The sequence below is a fragment of the Macaca fascicularis genome, chromosome 20 (genome assembly GCF_037993035.2).
Source record: "Macaca fascicularis isolate 582-1 chromosome 20, T2T-MFA8v1.1".
Lineage (NCBI taxonomy): Eukaryota > Metazoa > Chordata > Mammalia > Primates > Cercopithecidae > Macaca > Macaca fascicularis.
In genome coordinates, this window is record NC_088394.1 from 20983371 (window position 1) to 21008938 (window position 25568).

General features: G+C 42.1%; 1 protein-coding gene across 8 annotated transcripts in view; it reads left to right on the forward strand.

Annotated features, from left to right (window-relative positions):
- The first annotated feature begins 6592 nt into the window (after positions 1 to 6592).
- MOSMO (modulator of smoothened) overlaps positions 6593 to 25568 on the forward strand; it is an 85824-nt gene continuing 66848 nt past the window's right edge. For all 8 annotated transcript variants that reach the window (XR_012429363.1, XR_012429364.1, XR_012429361.1 and 5 more), the window contains exon 1: positions 6593 to 6889. Coding sequence is in view for 4 of the 8 variants with exons in the window: in XM_065536675.2 (XP_065392747.1) it covers positions 6784 to 6889 (106 nt within the window). In the remaining 4 variants the exon portion in view is untranslated. The remainder of the gene's footprint in view (positions 6890 to 25568) is intronic.

Here is a 25568-nt window from a genome sequence, read left to right on the forward strand (position 1 = left end):
GAACCTAAGAAACAGGGAGGGGGAGAAGGCACAGAAGAGGGTGTCTCAAAGATGACAGGTGGTCTGCAGAGGAAGATCACAGCCAGAAGATCACAGGAGATCACAGAATACCTAGAAGATCAGAGAATCCCCCGCTGTGCTCCAAATAATGGTATTTTAAAAAAAATTGTTACATCAGTAGCTCCAATGCTTTGGAACTGCACTTTTTTATGAATGTTTTGAATAAGAAAAGGCCCCAGGGTGGCCTAAAAAAAAAAAAGAGTCACTATTAGGAGAGGCCCTATTAATGCTTCCTTCTTTTTTCCAAGATAATTCTTCCTCCCACACACGTTCACTCATACAACAAGTATTTACAGGGAGCTGTTCTGTCGTTTACTGATACTGGGGATACAACAGTAGGCAAGACAAACACAGAACCACAGGCTTTATCCTCTTGAAACCTGTACTTAAAAAACAGATGAAGTGGACAATTGTAGGAAAATATAAATTATTAAAAATAAATTATAGGCCAGGTGTGGTGTCTAACACCTGTAATCCTAGGTACTCAGGAGACTGAGGCAGGAGGACTGCTTGAGCCTAGGAGTTTGAGATCAGCCTGGGCAACATAGCAAGACCCTTTCTCTATAAAAAAATTTTTTTTAATTAGCTGGGTGTGGTGGTGCACATCTGTAGTCCTAGCTACTCAGGAGGCTGAGATGGGAGGATCACTTGAGCCCAGGATTCAAGGCTGCAGTGAGCTATGATCGAGTCACCACCTTCCAGTCCAGGTGATGAAGCAAGATCCTGTCTCCAAAAATAAAAACGAATAAATGAATTAATAAATTCTAGAAGAAAGAGAAAACCTAATGAGGTAGGCCCTGGTGTTATCCCCGGTCTGATGAAACAGAGGCTAAGCACCTTGCCCCATCCCTTCAACAAGAGTCATTAAGCACCGATTAGGTGTCAGGCACTGTGCAAAGATTTCCATGGGAGATCTGGTTATGTCCAAGCTTATCCTGTTGTTTCTGTTGCTCTACACGGACAATAAGCCAGGGCAGATTCCTTTTTAGATTCTTTTTTTTTTTTTTTTTTTTTTTTTGAGATGGGGTCTCATTCTGTCACCCAGGCTGGAGTACAGTGATGAAATCTCAGCTCACTGCAACCTCCGCCTTCCAGGCCCAAGCAATCCTTCCACCTCAGCCTCCAGAGTAGCTGGGACCACAAGCCTGTGTCACCACGCCTGGCTAATTTTTGTATTTTTAGTAGAGACAGGGTTTTGCCATGTTGGCCAGGCTGGTCTCCAACTCCTGAGCTCAGGTGATCCACCCGCCTTGGCTTCCCAAAGTGCTGGGATTACATGCATGAGCGCCAGGGCAGATTTTTCATTAGAAAAATCCTGTGTCGCGGAGACCAATACAAAGAGCTATTCTCCACCTCAAGTCTCCTGTGGGTGGCTTCTTGTAACAGGTCACCTTTCCTCTTCCAAATAGTCTGGCAGGGGTCTACATAGATACCAACTTAATTCTATCATAAAATACATCCTTTTCCTCCATCTTTCTACCAGCAGGGGAAGGGTGAGAGTTTGTGGGACTAGAGCCCATCAGCATATATGGTTCTGTGATGGAGCACATCAGTGCCTGGCTTCCCTTTAATCCTTCCTCCACCCCAGGCTGAAAAGTGTCTTTACAGCAGAGGTCTCTACACTCCATCAAGCCAAGTGAGCCAAGGTCATGTTGATTGGTGGAACAGCAGGAAACAAACTGTCATGGGTAATGTCCTGCCCAGATCCCCCTTCAGGGCTGTAGGACTTATACCTCCCACCTTCACTACTACTACTGGCTGAAAAGAACCGCTTGCCCAAGATCTCACCTTCCCAGATCAACTAGCAACTAGTGACTGGTCAATGCAGGGCCATCCCAGGTTCAGAGCTCTCCACGTGGTCCACTGCAGCCTGACTTTTCCCTCTGCCCTGTCCTGCTTCATTCCTTTTTTATTTTTATTTTTATTTATTTATTATTTGAGACAGTCTCACTCTGTTGCCTAGGGTGGAGTGCAGTGGAGTGATCTCAGCTCACTACAACCTCCATCTCCCAGGTTCAGGCAATTCTCGTGCCTCAGCCTCCTGAGTAGCTGGGATTACAGGCACCCACTGCCATGCCTGGCTAATTTTTGTATTTTTAATACAGACAGGGGTTTCACCATGTTGACCAGGCTGGTCTCAAACTCCTGACCTCAGGTGATCTGCCCACCTCAGCCTCCCAAAGTGCTGGGATTACAGGTATGAGCCACCACGCCCGGCCCCTGCTTTATTCCTTCTTCCAAAGAGTAGATGCTAGGATGGATCACTTAATACCCAGGTAATAATGAGGAGCCCATCCCTGGTACAGGAGGAGCATAGCTAGCCTCTGGCAGAGGGAAACTCTAAGATGGCTTACCAGGGGGAGGAAGCAGACAAGAGTATTCAATCACCAGGAAGGAATCAGGCTGAGACTTCACATCGGGGCAGGGAGGAACATTGGGCACCTACATGATCTATTTAGGTGTCTCTTAGTACTCCTTTGCCCTATTTGGACAGTAAATGGACAAATACAGCAACCACTGCCTGAGAAGTGCCCAGCAACTAGGTGCTCAAGCTCTCTAGGGATGGAGGTCTAGGCCACCCCATCATGTAGGCCACCTAGATCATCTAAGATGCTGGCAGAGGGAGAGAGGTTTCTAGGATGGATAGAAGAGGGGACTGAAGGGTATGTTAGTTACGCCTCTAGATGAGCTGTAGCAGCGGCAGGAGCTATAGTTCCCACTAACCCTCCCCTATACATTTCCCACAGGAGAAGATGCCCCAGGGTCCTGAAAATGCTGCTCTCCAAACTTAAGTAGCAAATGAGAGGCACAGCACCGTGTGGGCACTATTGCAAATGCTGCACTACACTGCCTCAGTCAGGACTGAAGTACTATTCCCCAGCTACTGGGAGGGTGGTAGGTTGACAGATCTCAGCTGTCAGCCCTCTTGAGAAATTGTATTTGTCCAAAGAGAGCTGCCCTCCAAGCTTCATGGCAGGTCAGTGCAGGGATGAAAAGGCTTGGCCCCTTTAGTCCAACTCAGGCCAACTCAGAGCAGCTATCCCAGTTTCAGAGCTCCCCTGGGGGTCTGCCAAAGCCTCCCATGACTGCAGCACAGACTGACTTCTCCCTCTTCCCACCCCTGCTTCCCTTTTCCCATAGGACTTGATTCTCAAAGGCTCTCTAATAAACTTCCTGCACACTAATCAATAATCGCATTTCTGAGTCAGCTCAAAGGGAACCAATCCATGAAACCAACTGAGATTTGAGCCCAGGCGCAAGCTGCTAACTCTGGATTTAGTTTCTTGTGTCTTCTCTAACCCCAGAAACCTCAGGTACACACGTGTGGTGCATCCACCATGCTCTTGGCCCACGTGGTAAACCTAACCCCTAGGGAGACAGTGTGTTTATTGTCAGGCTGAAGATACTCCTTAAAGAGAAGAGTGATCACACAGTCCCTTCCACAGCTTTGCATGCGGTCCCATCTGGATTCAGCCTCTTCTGGCCAAGGCCTATCATCCATCACAATAAAGCATGCCATGCTCACGGCCCTTTAACAGCTGCAGAATGGCTATTTATGACTTCGGGCTGCACAGCATAGCTCCCTCCTGGAAGCGTTCTATGTTCTTCTGGGTCCCCAAGGCTTTCTGCCATAAGGAGTCTTGTGGCTCATTTCTGAAAAGTCCCAGCTGCTCTCCTTAGGGGTGGGTGAGAGGATGGGATGCTTCTGTCACTGAGTCCAGGAGTCTTGTTAGGCCAGATGGGGGAAAAAGGCCCAGAGAGGTAACATGGCTTTCCCAAGGTCAAGTAAGTAGCAGGGCAGGAACTAGAACATAGTTATGGATTCTCTCTGCTTCACTACATCACCTCTCCCAAACCCTTAGAGTTTGCCTCTACTAAAATCTAGACTGAGATACAGAGAAGGGAACTGATCTGTCCCGCAGATCTCAGAGACTGGGGACTTTGAAACACCAGCCAGGCACGGTGGTGTGGGCCTGTAGTCCCAGCTACTTGGGAGGCTAAGGTGGGAGGATCACTTAAGGCCAGGAGTTCAAATCCAGCCTGGGCAACATAGACCATATCTCTTAAAAAAAAAGAAAGAAAGAAAAGAGATATAGGGATAAAAACATGGATTAATGGGAAATCTGTAAACAGTTTGGCCCCTGCCAATCCCACCTCCCATTCTGGATGGCAGGAAGGGATGGGATAGGTAACTATTCTCTGTACTGATGTGCAGCCATTAATATGATAAAAATGTTTTAAATTCTTTTAACTCAATACTGGTTGTTCTTGTGCTTTAATCTTAGACCCAGAACCATTTGTAGAGGGTAAAAGGAAGAACTGTATTATTTATTTACTTTATTTATTAGAGACAGGGGTCTCACTGTGTTGTCCAGGCTGCTCTTGAACTCCCGGACTCAAGCAATCCTCCCACCTCAGCTTCCTGAGTAGCTGGGATTATAGGTGCAAACCACCATGCTTGGCTACTTGTATTTATTGTAAACACAAGAACCCAATCATCATCATTCTGTTCAGCTGGAGTTAGAATAGGTGCAAACTGTCCTAACATTCAGCCCTAGGATTCTTTTAAGCTGGCCAGCAGAAAACATCAGTGGATATTATCTGGGAATTTAGTCCTGTATAGTTACAGTTTCTTCTATCACTGGGCAATAGAAAACCCCAACAAGAAGCCAAGAATATGACTCAATTAAACTTCTTCAGAACTTATTAAAAAAAAAAAAGAAGAAAAGAAAAAAGAAACTGAAGACTATTGCAGTAATGTGATAAGGATTATATCTGGATCCTTGGAGTATATGAATTATCTTGTGTCAATTTCTGTGGCAGAGGAAAAATAAATTGTATATTAACAAAAAAAATCCTTTCCCCCAAGAGACCAATGTTTGGACAGAAAAGTCAATATAGACCAGCAATCAAACCCTTCCTTCTCCAAGCTATGTAGTGACACTGATAACTCTGTGCACATTTCTGCAAGGCTGTTGGATTTGGTGGAATTTGAAACCTTCTGAATTTTGTGGACATGTAAGCATTCCAAAAATAGAGACAGATGTCACTCTTCTAGGTCTTTCTCGAGACGACCTACGTGGCATTTAAGGAGAAAATGAGTGTTTCATCTCCATTTGCTGCACGGAGTACCATTAGGGAGAGCTGAATCCAACTTCAGGGTTAGTGGTGATTCGGCCCATGAGCTGTGGAAGAAAAGAAAACTCCATCACAGCATAATTTGCTGACAAATTATGCAAATGCCTTATTTTTCCTGTTTATTCATCCAACTTAAGACGGTGGACACACAACTCAGTAAACAGGATCATAACACCAGGTTGCTCAGGTCAAAAGCTTATTCTTGAGTTCTCTTTCAACTCCTTCCCCATTATCAGCAGGTCCTTCTCTCTATCCACAGAACATCCAAATCTGTCCATTCCTCTCCATCTTCACTACTCTCAACCTAGCCAAAGCTACACTTCTCTCTCGAGGACTACTTGGCCGCTTAACTGGCGTCCCTGTTGACATCTTTGCCTCTCCCCCATACAAGCTACACTATCGATCTTCACAGATGAAGTAAGATCATGGGATTCTCCTGCAAACACCCTCCACTGCCTTCTCATTGCACTCAGAACAAAATCCAAGGCCCCCAAAGTCCTACACCTGGCCTCTGCCTACCTCTTGTCATACTACTCTCCTGCCACACATGCCATTTTGCAATACCCTGGACGCGCTGATCTCTTTCTGCCCCCCTCCCCTAATGATCTTTGCACTGGCTGTTTCCTCTGTCTGGTCCTGCGCCAGGTCTTCAAAGTGCAGGTCTTTATGAGCATGATGGTCTCAGCGGAAATGCATCCTTCCTTATCGCAGGTATCGCCCCGACTCCCATCACACTGACCTCCATTGAATTCAGGGATCTGCACCTGAAATTATCTTTATTTTGCAGACAGGTTCTTAATGTGTTTCTGTCTCTTCCCACCAGAACATGAGCTCCCCGAGAGCGGGCGCCTTGCCTCTGTCCACTCCAGTACCTCTGCACCTACAGCGCCTGACGCAGAGGGGGTGTCGAGAGCTATTTTCTAAATGGGGCAATCCTGTGAGCTGACAGCCGCGGAAAGGGCAATGAGAATACAAGGTGACAGGGACCGCGCGGGGCCCGGAGTCGCTCGGCGGGAGTCGGGGCCCGCCTCCTGCTGGAAGACGGGCGGCTCCCCACTCTCATTCGAGTTTTGCTTCTGAGGGGCTCAGGAACGGCCGCAGCCTGTGCCCAGTCATCAACAACGACAACAATCTTATTAGTGGGCAGAAAGCCAAGAGGTGGTGTGGCTTGCCGGAAGAGACCGGGACCTGGGCAGGGACCGGAGCCGGGCCGGTCGGGTCCGGGTCCAGAACGTCGAAGCGGGCAGTGTGGGGAAGGGCCCAGGGCGGCCGGCCGAGCCTGGAGGACGAAGCGAGCGTGCGGCTGCCGGGGAGCCGGCACCGGCCTCGCCAGCGCCCAGGCTTCGCTTCCGGGTGAGGGGCGGGCGGGCCGAGCAGTTCCGGGGCGGGCGGCGGTTCCGTCTGTGCGGGCCGCGCCGCGGCTGCTGGTCCCGGGCGCGCGGAGGGCGCGAGCGGCGCGCGGGGGCCGAGTGGGCGCGAGGCAGCGGCGCGGGGACTCCGGGCCCCGGCGGCGGCCCATGGGGCGGGAGGCGTGAGGCCGCTGCCTGTCCGGGGCTCGGGGGGTGGGGGGAGCGGGGCGGGGAGATGGATAAACTGACCATCATCTCAGGATGTCTCTTTCTGGCTGCCGATATCTTCGCCATCGCCAGCATCGCCAACCCGGACTGGATCAACACCGGGGAGTCTGCGGGTGAGCGGCAGGCGCGCGGGGCCGGGCGGGGGATTGGCTGAGGGCGACGCGAGGCAGGGGAGACCCGGACTGAGGGGAGGACGGGGTGGAGGGTCCCGGCCGGGGGCTAGCCTGAGGAGACCTGGGGCGGAGGGGAGACCCGGGCCCCGGAGGAAGGGGATAGAGAAGAGGAAGCCGCCGGGCGCCAGCGGGACCCCCGGACTCAGGGGAGAGGCGCCCCAGGCTGGGTGAAAAGTGGCCGAGGAGACCTGGGCTAGGCTGGCGAGTCCCGGACCGGGGAGGAGGGGAGCAGCCCTCCCATGTGAGGGATCGCAGAGGAACCAGCTTCGTTCTGGATTAAAAAAAAAAAAAAAGTCAAGGTGGCAGACGGGAGGAAAGTGAGGCTCCTGCAAGGAAATTAGAAACCAGGCGGAGAGGCTGGGGCTGGGAGTGAGGCAGCCTGCGGGGCAGTGCGGGAGCCACTAGAGAGCTGGTGGGCGAGAGGAGGCCGAGAGGGGTCAGGTCCGACTCCAGACCTTCTACCACCAGAGGAAGCTGCGGCCGGGGCTGAGCCCGGGCTGTGGGCGCTGACCCCACCAGGCAGGGTGAATGGTGGGTGTTGGAAGAGCTGGTGGGATTGGTGGGAGTGGGGGGCGCCGGATTGGAGCCCCTCTACACCCCCGCCCCCGCCCATCTTCTGCCCGCTTGGCAGTGTTTGAGACGCTTGTGGCTTCGGATTTTCCCTTTGAAGTGTGTATGTGGTTATAATTTTGCTTTATTTTAGGCCCGGGAGCTATAATACTACTAATAATAAACCTCATTTTATGGAGCGTCTTTCATTCCAGCGCATCACAAAAACGCTGGAGAGATCTTAATAGTAGTTACAAAATTAAATAACACATCAGAGTTGCAGACAGCCCGGCAGCGGGAGCAGTGCTTGCTGTAACACCACGGAGCTGTGGGCGGGAGAGGCAAGGTGGTGCCCTCGGGAAAGAGGCGGGCATCTTTCTGAAGGGTACCCCAGGTGAATGCGCTTCCAAGATTTTTCTCAGCTTGGGCCACTTCTTTCCCTGCTACCTCTCCTTCCTCCGCTCTTCCGCCTCTCTTTCTCCCCCTCTCCCAGACCTGTGAGACCAAACCTTAATTAATGTAAACAGCTGTCAGGAGAGCTGCTCCGATTTAAGGAATGGTCTTGTTTTTTAACTGCTTGTTCAGTGCAGGTGAAGGAACTATTGAAGGGTTGGGAATGTCAAGCTCCCTACGTGGATAATTTCTTGTAAAAATGTGGCCGGACGCGGTGGCTCACGCACTTTGGGAGGCCGAGGCGGGGGGATCAGGAGGTTAGGAGTTCGAGACTAGCCTGACCAACATGGCGAAACCTCCTCTCTACTGAAAATACAAAAAAAAAAAATTAGCCGAGCATGTGGCACGCACCTGTAATCCCAGCTACTCAGGAGGCTGAGGCAGGAGAATCGCTTGAACCGGGGAGGCGGAGGTTGCAGTGAGCTGAGATCGCGCCACTGCACTCCAGCCTGGGCGACAGAGCGAGACTCTGTCTCAAAAAAAAAAAAAAGCATCACTGTGCTGTCAAAACTTACTTTTTAAGTATTACTTATGGTTCTGTATTTATCCTGCAATATTTTTAGTTCTTAGAAAAAGAGTGGTAGCTGGGACATTTGTTGCTTCCTCCTCCCTCCCTCCTCTCCCCCGATGTAGACCTAGTAACACAAAATCATGCTGTCAGATTCACTGGTTATTAAAATAACACTCTAAAAATTCTGCTACTTTTCTTGCCTGTAGAGTTTTAGCAGAACTCTTAATTGTAAAATATACGAAGAAAGAATCAGGATGGTTTCGAATTTGGTGGTACTATGGGCTTTGTTTACGAAAATATTGTTGCTGCCCGACAGCTTAACACGGTTACATGTGTGACATCCAGTTCATGACCTGTTGATGTTTTTATCCTACTTATATGTGGATTGACTCCTTTTATGAGACTGACTTTCAGGCTTTACTTAGGGGAAAAGGGGTTTCAGTGCTCTAGCAGAAAGAACCTTTCTACAAAGAAGTTTTAGATAGAATCCCAATAGATAAAACAGACTAAATGTTCATGCAAAAGATATAGTTGAAAGAGAAGAATTGTTACATATGAAAGAGAAGAAAGATAAGTGATAGCAAAACATTCCAAAGATGGAAAAGGGCATAGCCAGGCATGGTGGCTCATGCCTGTAATCCCAGCACTTTAGGAGGCCAAGACGGGCGGATCACCTGAGGACAGGAGTTTGAGACCATCCTGGCCAGCATGGCGAAACCCTGTCTCTACTAAAAATACAAAACAATTAGCCGGGCGCGGTGGTGCATGCCTGTCATCCCAGCTACTCGGGAAGCTGAGGCCAAAAAGCCACTTGAACCTGGGAGGTGGAGGTTGCAGTGAGCCGAGATTGTGCCACTGCACTCCAACCTGGGCGACAGAGTGGTACTCCATCAAAAAACAAAAAAAAAAAAGGGCAGACTCCTCTTGTATTCCGAAGAAAGCAAGGATAGAATGAGTATAACTCTTTCAAATTTGGAGGCAAAATTGGCTGTGAGTTGCCACGGAGATGGGAGCGATGAATGTCCAAAGTCTGAGGAAATATAAACTGTTAGAAAAAAAATAATTGCAGAGAAAGCTTGCCAACGGTGATAAGTAGGATTCTCTAAGCAGCACTGATGCGTCGTGGAAGTTGATGGTCATGAACATATAGTGTGATAACCCATCTGCCCTCTTGACCTTTTCTAGTAGTGCTCAGTCACTTTGGTACTGAGGTACGTGAATTTTCCAAGTGTTCTTGGAAATAAGGAAACATCAAGAATAATGTGAAAGCCTCATATACAATAATGAATAATAAAGAATAATGTGAAGGCTTCATTCAAGGTTAGGGTTTGCCAGATACGTTGCAACAAAATGACAGAGCAGCCAAGGTATTTAGGATAGTGGCCAAAGTATTGTAATGATGGCTTATGGAGTATCAGCTGGATAAAGAGTGAAAGTGAATAAAAACTAATGGATTGGTCAGTCAAATAGCAGATGGTACATGGCCAGTAGATTAGGGGGCCCAATAAAATTGAAGACCAGTCAGAGTGGGAATGATCAATACAGCAAAGTGGAATGACAGGGGATCGTAGGCACAAGGTCCAGAGCGTAACAGTGACAATATGTGGCTGATGTGGGATGGAGGAAGTGATTCTTTTTTTCTAAAAGCTTCCCTTGCCATCTCAGGATACCATTCCGTTAAATATTATGGCTAGAAAGAGGAATAAGAGATAGTAGGAACATAGGAAATTTTTAAAATTCTTATCTAGCATGTATTTCTTACCTTACATGTCAGGCAGTAAGCCCCCCCAAATGTAAAACGAATGGGATAGTATGTTCCTTTGTTTACTGTTATGCTTGAGCTTGTATGCTGTACAGTCTCACCCTCACCTGAGCAGGCAGATGTAGTCTTGAGTTAAAAAAAAAAAAAGTGCTGAGTTACACCTTCCAAATCAATGAAACATTTACAAGAAGTTCAAATAAGATCTCAGTGGTGACTGGTCTAGCTTTATTTCAAGAGCTGCACAAAAGTGACTTTACCCAGCAACAAAAAGTTAACGTGTTGGTTCCCTTTGGTGTATTATATTCAGTCTCTAGTTTTGATCATGATGTTTTCATTGCAGTTTTTAAAAAGGGTAAAATGTATTTTAGAAACAGAACTTTTGGAGCTGAAAGAGTCTGCAGAATGTAACTTGAAAACCACTGCAGTGAACTACTAAGGGAAAGTTTGAGAATTCAAGTCTAGACTTCATCACTTCATAGCTCTGTAGCTTTAGGGCAGGTTCTTTAGCCTTAGGGATAATAAAAGTACCCATCTTATTTGGATATTGTGGCAATTAACTGAGTTAACCCATGTAAAACATTTAGAACAGTACCTGACACACAGTAAATGCTCAATAAAAATTACATATTGTTATATTGCTGTTCTAGTTTATAAGAACAGGTGTCAGAATCCAGTTTTGAAATGAAAGCCCAGAACTGTGAGAAATGATGTTTTCTCTGTTAGATGCTCTAGGAAATAAGGAAACATTAAGGATAGTACAGCCGTGCTTAGAACAAGTTAAATATATGGCCCTCTTGGCTTTGGACTTTCTTTGCCACTTCCATGCTGTTCTTCCTCTTCCAGTCTCTCATCTCCATATTCTAATCTCTGTCCTCAGCTTCTGCTTGAACTACCATAGAAGGACATAGGAAAAAAAAAAAAAAGAAGAGGAAGAGTAACTTCCTAAAATCCCTGTTGATAAACTGTGTTACTATAAGATTATGGACCATACTTTGGACAGCAGAGTTTTTCATGTTTTTATTGTCTTGGTCTAGATACAGAGAAAGTACACGCCTTTCATTTTCACCTGTGTGATTAACATTTCATCTGCTTGTTGTAATGGCTTGTGGATTATGCACAAACTTTTGAAGATCTGAAACATCATATTATATATGTATGGGGGAAGACACTCTAATGAAGACTCTTTCTGTTAGTGTAACCAAAAATATTAAATGGTAGATGAATACAGTGACAAAATTACATAATTCTGCTATGCTAAGGTCAAATTTCTGCTGGTTACTGGAACTCAATATCAATAGCAGTATCTTTGATTTTATATAATGCCTCATAATTTTTGAAGCACTTTGACATCCATTACTTGATCTGATTCCTTAGGATGTTTATATTTGGCCAATGTAAAATAGTCATTTTCACATTTCCCCCCACATGGCAGTGCTTTGTATGTGAGATTTGAGTTTCAGTGCTGCAAAGACTCCATTGAAGAAAATTCTTCACTGAAGTATTACCTATATGTTATTTATGCACACCTTTTACTTATCTTAAGTGAAATTAAAATTCTTCAGTGGCTGGAGGTTTTCCCAGATTACAGAAGAGGGAAAGAAGGAGACTTGGGTTTCAGTCTTAAAGTGATAGTCTTTGCTTTGTACAAGCTTCTTAATTTCACTGTCACTCTCTTCTCATCCCTGAAGAGACTTTTTGTTGGGGGTGCGGGAATTAGTGTTAGTTAATTTTAACAAGATAAACAGTTAAGTAAAGCTGCTTCTCTAAATATAAATGGTCTACAGATCCCTTTAGTGAGGGAGGCATTATCCCCTCACAGCAAGGATTTCAGTGACCGTAATCCTAATCATCCTAGATGGATTTGCCTTATGTTCTTTATGAAGATTTCCAGATGTTCCCCAAAAGTCTCCTTCGAGTAGCTGAAAGAATTCTCCCTTATGTCTCATCAAAATTTCCCTAAAGTGGTTATCATATTCATGTTATAGTTTGTCATAACGAAGTTAAGGTTAGTGTATTCATTTCTGAAGATATTTTCATTCTTGTTTTTAAAATTGTCTGGATGGGATGTTACTGTTTAGGGAGGTCTCAAAAACTGACATGTTCTTCCCTGTTTGTATTCTGAACTAGTTGAGGGGCAAAAAAGAAATAAGGTATTTAGGGGCTAAAATATTATTTTATTACTAAGAAAGAGGATATTGGAGAATGTCACTTACATTTGGGGGCAAGTGACTTCCTACTCCTGGACCTCAAAATTGAGCAGACTTAACTATCCAGTCCCAGACAGAACTAGGGGACCTGCCCCTACAACACTTCCAGCATGACAGAGGAGAGATGAGTGCTTCCAAAGGCAAAATGTTGGATCACATATGCCCAGTATTTTCTCCTAAACTACCAGTCACGTGAAGTCACTCCTCGTTACCTGACAAGGATTGAGTTAGGAGACACAATAAGCTAAAAGTATTATGCTAACAGGATTCTGTCCTCTCCCTCTGGTCTCCATTGCTCATGGGTAGTAAAATCAGGAATAAGGAGCAAGACTTACCTGTTTAAAACCCGCTATATGTCTGACATTTTGTGAGGAAGAGTTTTCATTTTCCTCAGGTCTAAAGATTGGCAGGTATTCAGGGAAGTGGAAGACTTGGTGAGGGGTGTCATTTCCTATTCTGCTACCTCCTACTTCATAGGAAACTCTGGTAAGCCTCAGATAAGGGACTGTGGAGCTTGACATCTATCTCATAAGGGTCCAAGATCTACAGGTAGATTCCGGCCTATGCATTGGGGATCCTAAGTTTAAAACATTAAAATTACAAGTTGCTTAAGCAGACCTGTTCATTAAGTAATAGAAAATTATTAAATCGTAAGTCCTTTCCCTGGAACTATGACAACTTCAGTGATCACAAAGGTGCTTTGACATGAAAGAACTCTGTAACATCAGTTGTTAAACAAACCTGTCTCAAACTTCATTTTATTAATCACTTTGGACATGATTTATAGAGAAGGATGGGATTTGGTTACCTAAAAGGGCAAAAAGTTTGAGATTGTGTTCTCCTTGAATTTAAAAAGCATTAATAATATTTCTTCATTGGCCTTTTGAGCCTATTTCCAGTAAATTTTTTAAATAGCTTTATTGAGATGTAATTCACATAATAATATTCATCCATTTAAAGTATACAAATAAAGTAAAGTATACAAATCAGTGGCTTTTAGTATCTTCATAAAGTTGTGTGCTACCATCACCATACTCCATTTTAGAACATTTCATTACTCCAAGACCAGGCTTAGAGGTGTCTCATCCTTCTAGGCAACCCCTAATATGCTTTCTATCTGTTGATTGGCCTATTCTGAACATTTCCAATCATAGAATCTATGTGATCCTTTGTGACTGGCTTCTTAAACTTAGCATAATATTTTCAAAGTTCTTCCATGTTATGGCTTTTTTTTTTTCTTTAAGAGACAGGATCTTGCTATGTTACCCAGGCTGGACTCAAACTCCTGGGCTCAAGCAATCCTCCAGCCTCAGCCTCCCAAGTAGCTGGGACTATAGATGCATGCTACCACACTTGGCTATGTATTTCTTTTTTATTGCCAAGTATTCCATTATATGGATAGACCACATTTATTTAGCCAGTCATCAGTTGGTGGACATTTGGACCACTCAGTTTTTTACTTCCAAGCATAAAAGGCTATGAAGATAAAGTGATTAAAGACGTTTTTTAAATGTGGTTTTTAAAAAAGTGACATTATCAGTGTAGTTTATTTCAGCTTATCAAGTAATAATTATCAATAAAAATTCAAAAACTGGTCTTTTACAGTAGTCGTAGGACATGCTTAAAGCTTGAGATCATTTATGACACTGTGAATTCCCAGGGTAGACCAGATTTTCCAATAGTAAGTTAGATCTCCTGAACAAAGCATTTATATTTCCTTTACAACCTTAGTTCCAAACATCGTCTCTTTTACCATTACCAACAGAGATGAAACCACTTCAGAATTAAGAGTATAAATAAGCCTAAATGTTTTTGGAGAAGGGGAATTTAGGATTAAGAACATGAACAGCAGACATGAGTAAATGGAAATCACTAAAAGAAGGAAATTCAGAAGAAAAAAATTAGAGTAAAGACTGCTGATGCATTTGTTAGATTGGCCATACTTACTGAGTCCTTCCTTATTTGGCTGCTTTCAAATTTTGCATAGTAATAATTACATATATCAGTTCTCCACTGTTCTGCTTAGTGTGACCAAAAATATCATTGTTTAATCCCTTTCCTGGTAAATACTGAGTTTGTGTTGGAGTTGCAGTATAGTAAAATGGTTCTGTAGGATTTGGAGTCAGGCGTATCTCAATTTGATTCTTGGATTCCCTTTTTATTAGCTTTATGATTTGGGGCATGTAATTTGATTTTTCAGTTATAAAATGGAGACAATATATTTACCTCAAAGGATAGTTGTGAGGAAATAAAATGTGGCATATAATAGACTAGCACATTGTCCAATACATAGTAAATGCTCAAATGTTAGTCATTTATTATGTAAAAGATCAAAACATCTGGATTTTTTAGTGTTTCCCTTTTGTACTGTCTGTCTTATTTATTTACTTATACGCTGCCTTGTTCCAGAAAGAGATTTAAGGCAACATGGTGTGTCTGTATTTGAATGTTTGTGAACCCAGCTGGGTCCAATCTGGGAAGAGAGATTGCATAGTCAGTTGTTGTGGTAATATACACTTATGGGACACATGTAACTACCAAAACCAAGGAGTACTTGTGTTTAGATGTTGCTGGAACAGATTGAAGAGGTTTTCTAAATGAAAGACAGCCTAGCATAGTGGAAATGTTACACAGGCTTTGGGGCAAACCGACGTGTAGCCGAGTCCCAGTCCCACTATTTATGAGCCATGTAATTGATCTTAGACAAGTTGCAGTTGAGGGTTTTTATTAATAAAAATTATATCATTTAGACCTGATTAATACCTCTTTCAGCACTTCTAATAGTTATGTAGGTGTAGACTCCAACTTTGTTCTCCTGTGGGTTAAAGAGTATTAACCACAGTGTATTGTTAAGATCATTTAGTTCAGAAGTTATTTTTAAAGGAATTTAAGAGCTGGTAGTACAGTTGGAGTATCAAGTCAATTTTTCTCACCTCGAAGTGTGAAAATAAGTTTGAAATATATGAGATAGTTGGTTCTTTATAGAAACCTGGCAAGCAGTATCACTGAAGATTTAGTTTATGGAATAAATTTTTTTCTAGTTACTAGCTTCTGTAATGCAACTATGAGTTCATTTTTTCCATAACCCATTTCAATGCATACTTAGGCAGTGGGCCATATTGCATAATCTTATAGGGGAAATTTAGACATGTAATGAAGTGTTCCTGTTTATGAAATTGTTACCGTTGAATTATAAATAAGAACTTGTTCATGAGCCCGAATGCATAATTATTTACATAGTGACCGTGTTCGATATGCTTCTCTAAGAGACCCAGCAAATTAGGTTGTACAGTGACAGCAGTGACAAGAATATAGGTATAAATTTCATATTTACAGCCTTACCTTGGTTGTCAGGATGTTGTATTTTCAAGTTCTGAAACTACACATTTTTTTCCCAGTGCTTTCTAGAATTCCTTGCCCAACTAAGCAGCTAGAGGCTTTATAATTAGAAAACGTGATCCAATTGATAACAACAGATTGAAAGTAGCAGTTTTTCATCCTTGATCGACTACAAACTGAAAAGTAATGTTGGGAAAGCTGTTGTAGAAATCCTAAAGAGGCTTAGATAAGAGCCATGAGGAAACCTGAAGATCTTTGAATATCAGGATACCTAAAAATAGGTACCTGGATTAAAATCATTTTTCAATAGTATACCCTTACTGTGTATTTCACTGAAATATACTGTGTTTGTAAACTTTACTGTGCATTCTTTTGTTAACTGCAAATTACACAGAGGAGAATTCTTGCCAGATACACAGTGAGCAAGTAGAATGTGATGTTCCTTTGGGGTTTATTGCTTTAGAGTTGACAAAATAAAGAGCATTTGGGTTTGGGTGTTGCTATCAATGGTACTTACATGTATTTGTGAGTATGTACCAACTAACGTGTATAGTTTGCTTAAGGGAAGTTTCAGTGTGTAACTCCAATTCATTTTTGAAGCAAACTGACATATCTTTGAATCACTCCTTTTTTTTTTTTTTTTTAATTAGCAAAAGGCTGCACTTTTTTGTGTGTCTCATTATACTAGCTTTGGCTATAAATAAAATGTCACATTTGGCATTTTGACACTTGCCGTTGTATATATTGAGCAAAAAGGCAGCTGTTGACTTTTAATATAGATCTGTTCAACTAGAGACCATATACTGCTATAGTTAGAGATTAAACAGGAGTAGAAAAAAATGCAGTTGGGTGGGTCAAGTAAGAAAAAGGAAGAACAAAATTTCATTATTGCAATATAGTCACAGTAAGTTGTTTACCTGGAACATTGTTGGGTCTAATTTCAGCCATAATAATAGAAGTTCTTTTCAAAAATAGGCCGTGTTCAGATCAGTTCTGCTGATCAGGCCACTGACGTCCAAAGACAAAAATCTTTAAGGCCACTTAGACTATCACAGAGATATGACCATTTCATTTATAAAGTACCATAATTTTGATAAAAGAAATCTTTAATTTACTATGAATATTTTAAAAATCTTCCCATAGATATTCCCTGTGCCTTTGAACTTCATTCTAGACTGTCTTGCAACAAATGCTGTTGACGTATTTGTGGTCTATAAGGAATCTGTACTGAAATAATCAGAGATTATGTTTAAGCAAATGAAAAAGTCCTTGAGGTACCCTCTACCCTGGGAAGATAAAATTGTATCTTGCATGTCTTGTACCTTGTGAGTATGTACCAACATATGCATATGATCAGGCAATCAGAGAGGAGGTGGAATTTAACAGATGATACATTTAATAATGAGTAATAAGGAAGACTTGGGTGGTTCTTGTTCTTGAAAAGGGAATGGCGTGAGTAAAGGAAGATAGAAGGCAGTGAAATTTCTATTCCAGTCCATTTCTGTGTTTTGCAACTTATTTTATCTTTCTAAAGAACAAATAGAATAATAAATACTTGTATAGCATTTACTTTGTGACAGATTCTTTTCTAGACACTTTCCATGTGTTAATTGATCCCCACAACGCCCCTTTGTAAGTGCTGTTATTTAGACAGCCCTATGAAAATACAGAAAAGTCACTTGCCTAATGTCACTCAGTGGATCCTGGCTCTTAACCATTGCATGTGCTTGTACCAGAAACCTTCAGTGACTTCATCTTCCATAGAACAAAAGACACTCAAGGATTTTCAGTCTGACTCCAACTTATAATACTTTCTGGCCTTAGATCCTGCTTTTTTCCCCTGCATGCATGTACATTCTAGCCCCTCTGCATTACTTTCTGTTTCCTATGTACAGTCTGTATTCTCATCTGTAATTCTTTGACCCTCTCACTCTCTCTAGTCCCTGTTTTATCAGTATCCTACCCATCTTCCGAGCATATCAGCTGCTATCTTCGTGAAACCTTTTTTGATCCCTTACCTAAAGTGATTCCCCTCTACTCCTTGGTAACACTTTGCACATTTTTTATGGTAGCATATTTGTATCATGGTTATTTGTGTGGTACTTGCCCTATTTTCTAGTATAATTTTTTTTCTAGTATAGATTTTTTTAAGTTCTTTCAGAGCAGGGAATATGATTTATTGATCTTTGTATCTTAGGCAGCGTTTAGTCTAAGCTTGCACATGACAGGAAAGAGGAAATGTTATGGTTAACACTGAGATTTTGAATCTGGGCTAGGGAATAAAATTGGGAATTTAGAGAGTGAGGTGATTGTAAAAAGTGAGGAGTTGGCCTGACGCAGTGGCTCACGCCTGTAATCCCAGCACTTTGGAAGGCCCAGGCGGGCGGATCACGAGGTCAAGATATTGAGACCATCCTGGCTAACACGGTGAAACCCCGTCTCTACTAAAAATACAAAAAGTTAGCCGGGCATGGGGGCGGGCGCCTGTAGTCCCAGCTACTCAGGAGGCTGAGGCAGGAGAATGGCGTGAACTTGGGAGGCGGAGGTTGCACTGAGCCATGATCACGCTATTGCACTCCAGCCTGGGTGGCAGAGCGAGACTGTCTCAAAAAAAAAAAAAAAAAAAAAAAAATTGAGGAGTTGATTTAGACATGTTCTGTTTGAGGTGAGAGTAGGATATGCAAGAAGAAAGGGACTAGAGCTCAGAAGACAGGAATATTTGGCACCCCAGTCTTATCTCATTTTCACAAGTATGATACTTAAATTGCTACATATCAAATTATCTGCATATCCATAGAATTCAGGCTTCATTTTTTAAAAAATGTATCAGATGGGGCTGGGTGCAGTGGCTCACGCCTGTAATCTCAGCACTTTGGGAGGCCGAGGAGGGCGGATCAGCTGATGTCGGGAGTTCAAGACCAGCCTGACCAACATGGAGAAACCCCGTCTCTACTAAAAATACAAAATTAGCCAGGTGTGGTGGCACATGCCTGTAATCCCAGCTACTCAGGAGGCTGAGGCAGGAGAATCCCTTGAACCTGGGAGGCGGAGGTTGTGGTGAGCTGAGATCTTGTTGTTGCACTCCTGGGCAGCAAGAGCTAAAACTCCATCTCCAAAAAAAAAAAAAAAAAAAAGGTATCAGTTGGTTTTCATTTGGAAAATGAAGTCCAGCTGCTATATAATCATTCCTGACTTTATAAGATGAAACTTAATTTATAGGTTGTTTTGTTGATTCTCTGGATCAATATGGAAGTTAGATTTCTAGGCTAGCCCACAAGACCATGTTGTAGTTGAAATACTTCTGCAGCAACAAAATAGTAGAAAGCAATACAGTTGCTTTACTGTTTGCATCTTCAAAAGATAAAAAGGAATAAGAAAGGGCAGCTTACTTCTCTGATTCTTGATCAGTTTGACTTCAAAGCTTACAACATTCCTCCTATGTGATATAGTTGTTCACTGAGATTCTTCTTATATATATCAACATGTTTTGGGTTTTCTGATAAATTGCCCTATCAGAGGAATTACAGAGAATGTATGTATAAGAGGTTTCCTGAAGTGGAATAACCTGAGGTAGAGTTAACTCAGTGGAGCTGAGGAAGATATGTATGAGTGTATGCTTGTGCATATGATATGTGTAGTTTGCTATGGTGGGGGTGGGCAGGGGGTGGTGAGGAACTTGTAATGGGTAAATAATCTCTCCCATGAGGAAGCAAGATGAAATGGAAGAGGTTGAATCCAGTGTTCCTCATCGGAGCTCATGGGAAGGGCCGTTAGTCTGATCTAGAATGGTTACTATTTGTTGAGGGGACCTCTATGGTTGGATAGAGTAAGGAGAAAAACAGTATTTTGTATGCACATTTAAGTATGATAAGGTGCAGATTAAGTCTTTTTAACTTGAGTACATATATTGAAATCTGGGTTCTAATTCTGGCTTTCCCATAGATGTTTTGTTTGTGCTTGAAAATTTACCTAAATTTTGTTATTCTGTATTTTCCCCCAACTGAAAAATAGTTCCTGTCCCCTCTTCATCTTCATGAATATCCTCTTACTTGAAAACAGAAGTAAGTGTATATGATATGTTAAATTATTAGGAAAGTATTTTATTCAGAAAGTTATAGTTAAAAGAGTATGGGGGCTGGGCTCACACCTGTAGTCCCAACACTCTGAGAGGCCGAGGTGGGCAGATCACTTGAGCTCAAGGAGTTCAAGACCAGCCTGGGCAACATGACGAAACCCTGTGTCTACAAAAAATACGAAAATTAACCTGGTGTGATGGCGTGTTCCTGTAGTCCCAGCTACTCAGGATGCGTAGGTGGGCGGATCTCATGAGCCTGGGAGGTAGAGGTTGCACTGAGCCGAGACTGGACCACTGCACTCCAGCCTGGGTGACAGAGTGAGACCCAGTCTCAAAAAAAAAAAAAAAAAAAAAAAAATGGTAGAAGGCAGAACTCAGTTCAAATTCTGGTTCTGCTGTTTACCAGCTGAGGGGCTTTGAGCATGTTTCTTGGCCTCTGAGCTATAGTTTTTTCATGTATAAATGGGGATACTACTTCTTACCGTGAAGGGTGGTTGTAAGAATTAAAGTTAATGTATCTGAAGCATCTACCACAGTACAGGCACACACGGTAACTGTTGTTATTGTGGTTAAGCAACTAAATGGATTAATCTCTTAACACATTTGATACATAGAACATAAACATTGCAGTTGATTATTTGCCCACCATACAGTCACTGAAAGCAATCTGATGTTTTTAAAGTAGGATATATCATTGTTTTATCCCTGGCTGCCCACATCACTTTTTTTTTTTTAATTAAAAAAATAGTCTCGCTATGTTGCCCAGGCTGGTTTGGAACTCCTGAACTCAAGCAGTTCTCCCACCCTGACCTCCCAAAGTGCTGGAATTACAGGCATGTGAGCCACTGCCCGGGCCCTGCCGGTATCACTTTCACAATGTACATTGTAACCATGCCCCTGATACTTGGATTGCTACCTTCTTCCAGCTCAGGGCACTAAGAGTATCAGACAGCCTATCCAAATGTTTGTATACAAGTGCGGTACTACATATCAAAGGTAATGTGTATTTGGGGATTTTTCAAGTGTGATGACAGATTGTACTAAGCTACTAGCATCCTGTCAACCTTCCTACACTAGCCAACATTTGCTAACTGGGTTATGGATGTAATCTGTAGTCCTAGGGTAGATTTCCCCAACTGGCTAGGTATGTAAACCATGACCCTAACCTCATTAGTTGAGGTTAGTCACTATCATGGACTGAATGCGCCCCTCCTTCCAAATTCACATGTTGAAATCCTGACCCCCAATATGGTGGTATTAGGCAGAGGGGATTTGGGGAGGTGATTAAAAAGAGGCCTAGCCCGCTTTCTGCTATATGAAGATACAACGAGAAGTTACCAGTTGGCAACCTGGAAGACCCTCACCAGAACCAGACCTTGCTGGCACCCTGATCTCAGATTTCCAGCCTCCAGAAATGTAAGAAATGAATTTTCATTGCTTTTAAGCCACCTGGTCCTTTCTTATAGCAGCCCAAATGGACTAAGACAGTAACCAAGTGTCAGTCAAGGGTTCTAAATGTAAAGGATGGTTGATAGTCACAGGTAGCCTATAAGATAATTTATGGTATAGTCTTACTCATTTTCTTATGATGAAACATAAAATATGAGACTCTCTTTTTTTTTTTTTATCCTGTAGACAAAATACTTTGGGTTTAAAATTTTTTAAAACTGAGTCACTTAAGAAACCATAGCAAAGAATCTTAGTTAAAACAAATGGAGACAGTCATATATCAGCCTACTAAATCACCTTTTAGAGTCCTACTCCGGATAAGATTTAGTGGATTAGGATTAGAAGACAAACTCTTTTATGTTGACATGTTGCTAATACAGGACTAATCCTGGAAACCTAAGACTCTTTCTGAAGTTCTTGCCATTCAGTAGGTAGCTATTATGGTGTAACCATTTAGAATTGCACCATTAGTTAAGTAAGATGTTGGCTTTAAGTGGACTACGCTGTCTTTAAGATTTAATTATCCTTTTTTGTGACTATCTTGACAGTTATCAGGGATGTTGGGTATATTATGTGTTTTCCCTGCTGTGCTATTTCTCTTATTTTTTGCCTCTGTAAGTTGCTGGGCACTGCTTTTTTTCTCTTTTTATTAGCCTAGAATTAGCTAAAATATTGTATCTCTTATCCATCACCTCCTACTGTGCTCTACCCTTCCTCTCTAGGAGCCTGTTGTGGCAAATATCCAACTTGGCCATTCAAGCAGTTCATACTCAGATGAAAAAGTTCAGGGTACAGATATCATCAGCCATCCTCAGTGGTCAGTTTCCATTATCTTTACCAACAGCCCTCTGCTGTGCTCAGCTCCTGTTTCTCTGAGCTTGGGGTTTTACTGAGTTTTTTTAGAAAATCCATCAACTTATCTAATGAAGAAGACTTTCTTTTGACTGTATTGATACAGGCTGCAGAGGTACTTAGTCCTTTTCTGTGAACCTATTTTTTCTTGTACAGATTCAAGAAACTCTTCAGTGATTCTGCTTTGTTGATGGTATTCTTGTCATTTTCTCATACTGCTATAGAATTTTGTATAAATTACATATATATATTCTTAAGAAACTTAGTTTATCCAACAAAAGGACTATAACACTATTTTACATTCTTAATTCTGATATAAAGCACATTTTCAAATTAATTGCCAACCTTTGTTTTAAAATTATATTGAAATCCTGGACCTAGATCTTCTAGACAGTTTCTTTGGTATATTATAGTGGCCATTTCAGTGGCCAGTCTTTGGTAATTTCAGTGGGATTAGGAGAAGACAGGAGAATAAATTGACTCACTTTAACTTCCAACAGTGTTTAATGTTGATTGAATGAGTGAAATTAGTGGTTAGGTAGAGCAGTTGATTTGGCCTAAATAATATTTACAAATATGTATAAGAGATTTAGTCTACGATTGATTATCTTTGAAAACTTTTTTTTTTTTTTTTTTTGAGACAGAGTCTTGCTCTGTCACCAGGCTGGAGGACAGTGGCATGATCTCGGCTCACTGCAACTTCCACCTCCAGGGTTCAAGCGCTTCTCCTGCCTCAGCTTCCTGAGTAGCTGGGACTAGAGGTGCTTGCCACCACACCCAGCTAATTTTTGTAATTTTAGTGGAGACGGGGTTTTACCATGTTGGCCAGGATGGTCTCGATCTCTTGACCTTGTGATCCGCCCGCCTCAGCCTCCCAAAGTGCTGGAATTACAGGCGTGAGGCACCGCGCCCAGCCAAAAACATTTTAATAGTGGGAAAGTTATGATACAATAATTTTCTTAAGGTCACACATTTAAGTAAACCAGAAAAGGTTTAAGTTTTGTGGCTCCTATTTATGGCAGAAACATATGTATAATCAGTTAGAATGCTGGAGACATATTAAAGTGGCTAACAGCACAGACTGTAGAGCCTAGGTTCAAATTCTGCCTATTCTCTCTGGACATAGGCGCTCATGTGCCTGTAATCTCAGCACTTTTGGAGGCTGAGATGGGAGGATCGCTTGAGCCCAGGAGTTTGAAACCAACCTGGGCAACAAAGCAAGACCGCATCTCTACAAACATTTTTTTTCAATTGCTAGTCATGATGGTATGTGCCTGTAGTCCTAGCTACTCGGGAGGCTGAGGCAGAAGGATCGCTTGAGAGTAGGAGTTCAAGGCTGCAGTGAGCTATGCTTGTGCCACTGCACTCCAACCTGGGCAATGGAACAAGACCCTGTCTTAAAAAATATATATCTGTTCAGCTTACTAGCAGCATGATCTTGGGCAACATACCTCAGAGGTCTGTTTCATGTATATAAAACACTTACAGTGCTTGGCACATAGCACTATGTAAGTGTCAACTGAAGTTAATCAGACTAACTTTTGAAGATCCTTAGCTATAGTCTTTTCAGGAGCCATAGGCAGTTATCTCAAAATTGATCATAAATACTTTGTTGTAATAAATATTAAGTTGTAGATATAAATGTTACCATACTGATTCCACTGTTTACATATAAATGCTAGTCCATGGACAACTGACCACAATGGTTAGAAGAGTAGTCTTACTAACTATTGAAAAAAGTAAATTTCAATATTGAATACAAATTGAAATCAGTGAGCCTAACTGTATATCAAATTAATCATGTAACTATCAAGGAAAAAAAGAATTATCAAGTAACTTTTCAACATAGAACTCTGACTGTGCTCCCTTAATGATGGGATATAACCTAAGGACAAAAAGAACTGCAAAGAAATACTGATCTTAGTAGGTAACAAACCCCCTACAACAGCTCTGCAGGGGAAATGTCCCCATTTTGCTGTTGAAGAAGCATATTCAAAGAAGGGAATGATTTACCTGGCATTAAATGGTGCTGGAGTCATTATACCACACTGCTGTTTTTATAGTGTGCTGTTTCTGATGAGTCCTGTGCTAACCATTCTGATTTGTTTCATACCTCTCTCTTATTAACACCCTCTGTAATTATTAGAACCACATTTTCAAGAACTTAGTAACCATTTGAATCCCCTTTTTTCAATAATTTCATTCCATGTAATCAGGCCTCATTTTTTGAAATCTGCTTTCCTAAGGGGTATTTGACCTACCCATTCTTTACAAATTCTGAGATGACCTACATGACCTAATAGCTTTTTGCCTAATTCCTCCTACTTCACCAATAACTAGTTCCTGGAATATTAGCTAGTGTCCAAGTCACAATTACTTATGGTCTATATGATAACTAAGTCTGGAAGTTGGATATGAGAGAATTGCATTCTCTCTCTCTCTTTTTATTTTTTATTTTTTTTGGAGACAGGATCTCACTCTGTCGCCCAGGTTGGAGTGCAGTGGTGCAATTTTGGCTCACTGCAACCTCCACCTTCAAGGTTCCAGTGATCCTGCTGCCTCAGCCTCCTGAGTAGCTGGGATGACAGGCACGTGCCCCCAAGCCCGGCTAATTTTTGTATTTTTAGTAGAGACAGGGTTTCACCATGTTGGTCAGGTTAATCTCGAACTCCTGACCTCAGGTGATCCGCCCACCTCGGCCTCCCAAAGTGCTGGGATTACAGGCATGAGCCACCATGCCCAGCCTGAGAATTGCATTCTTAAAGACATTAATCTGTTTGTAATTTAGGATGTCTTATGGTGATTTGATGGTGAGACATACAGGAGGGGGTGTAAAAGAATGCAATTGTTGGACCTGTGCTTTTTACATGAAATAGCAGAAACAAGTCTTACTTTATAACTGGTTTTGGAAATGATTCATTCATTAAAGCAAATAAAAATAGCAATAAAACTAGGGCATAATAACTAGTTGTTGAATGAACTCTGTCCTTTGAAAAGGAGATGATTAAGGAAGAAAATATGTAAATAACTTGGGTACACAAGCTACTATTTGAAATTCTGAGTAAAAATGATCGGAGGAGTTAAACTGTTCAGGAATTTAGCTCTCACTTAAAGTATTTGTGTAGCAAGTCTCCAAACTTTTTAAAAATTACAGCATTTGAAGATCCTCTTCTTGAATTAACAGAATCAAAGTGAAATTCCATTTTTTAAATCACTCCTAAACTGTCTTTACAGTGTGTGGCTTTAAAATATAATTCTATGTAATATACCAGAGAAATTCTCAAGAAAATCTAGGACGAGGATTTAAATATAATTTTAAAAGGAAGTAAGGTGGGCAATCAGATTAATTTGAAAAAATGCTTTATATCACAAGTAAGAATGCAAAACTGTGTTATAGTCCTTTCATTAGGTTAACTGAATTT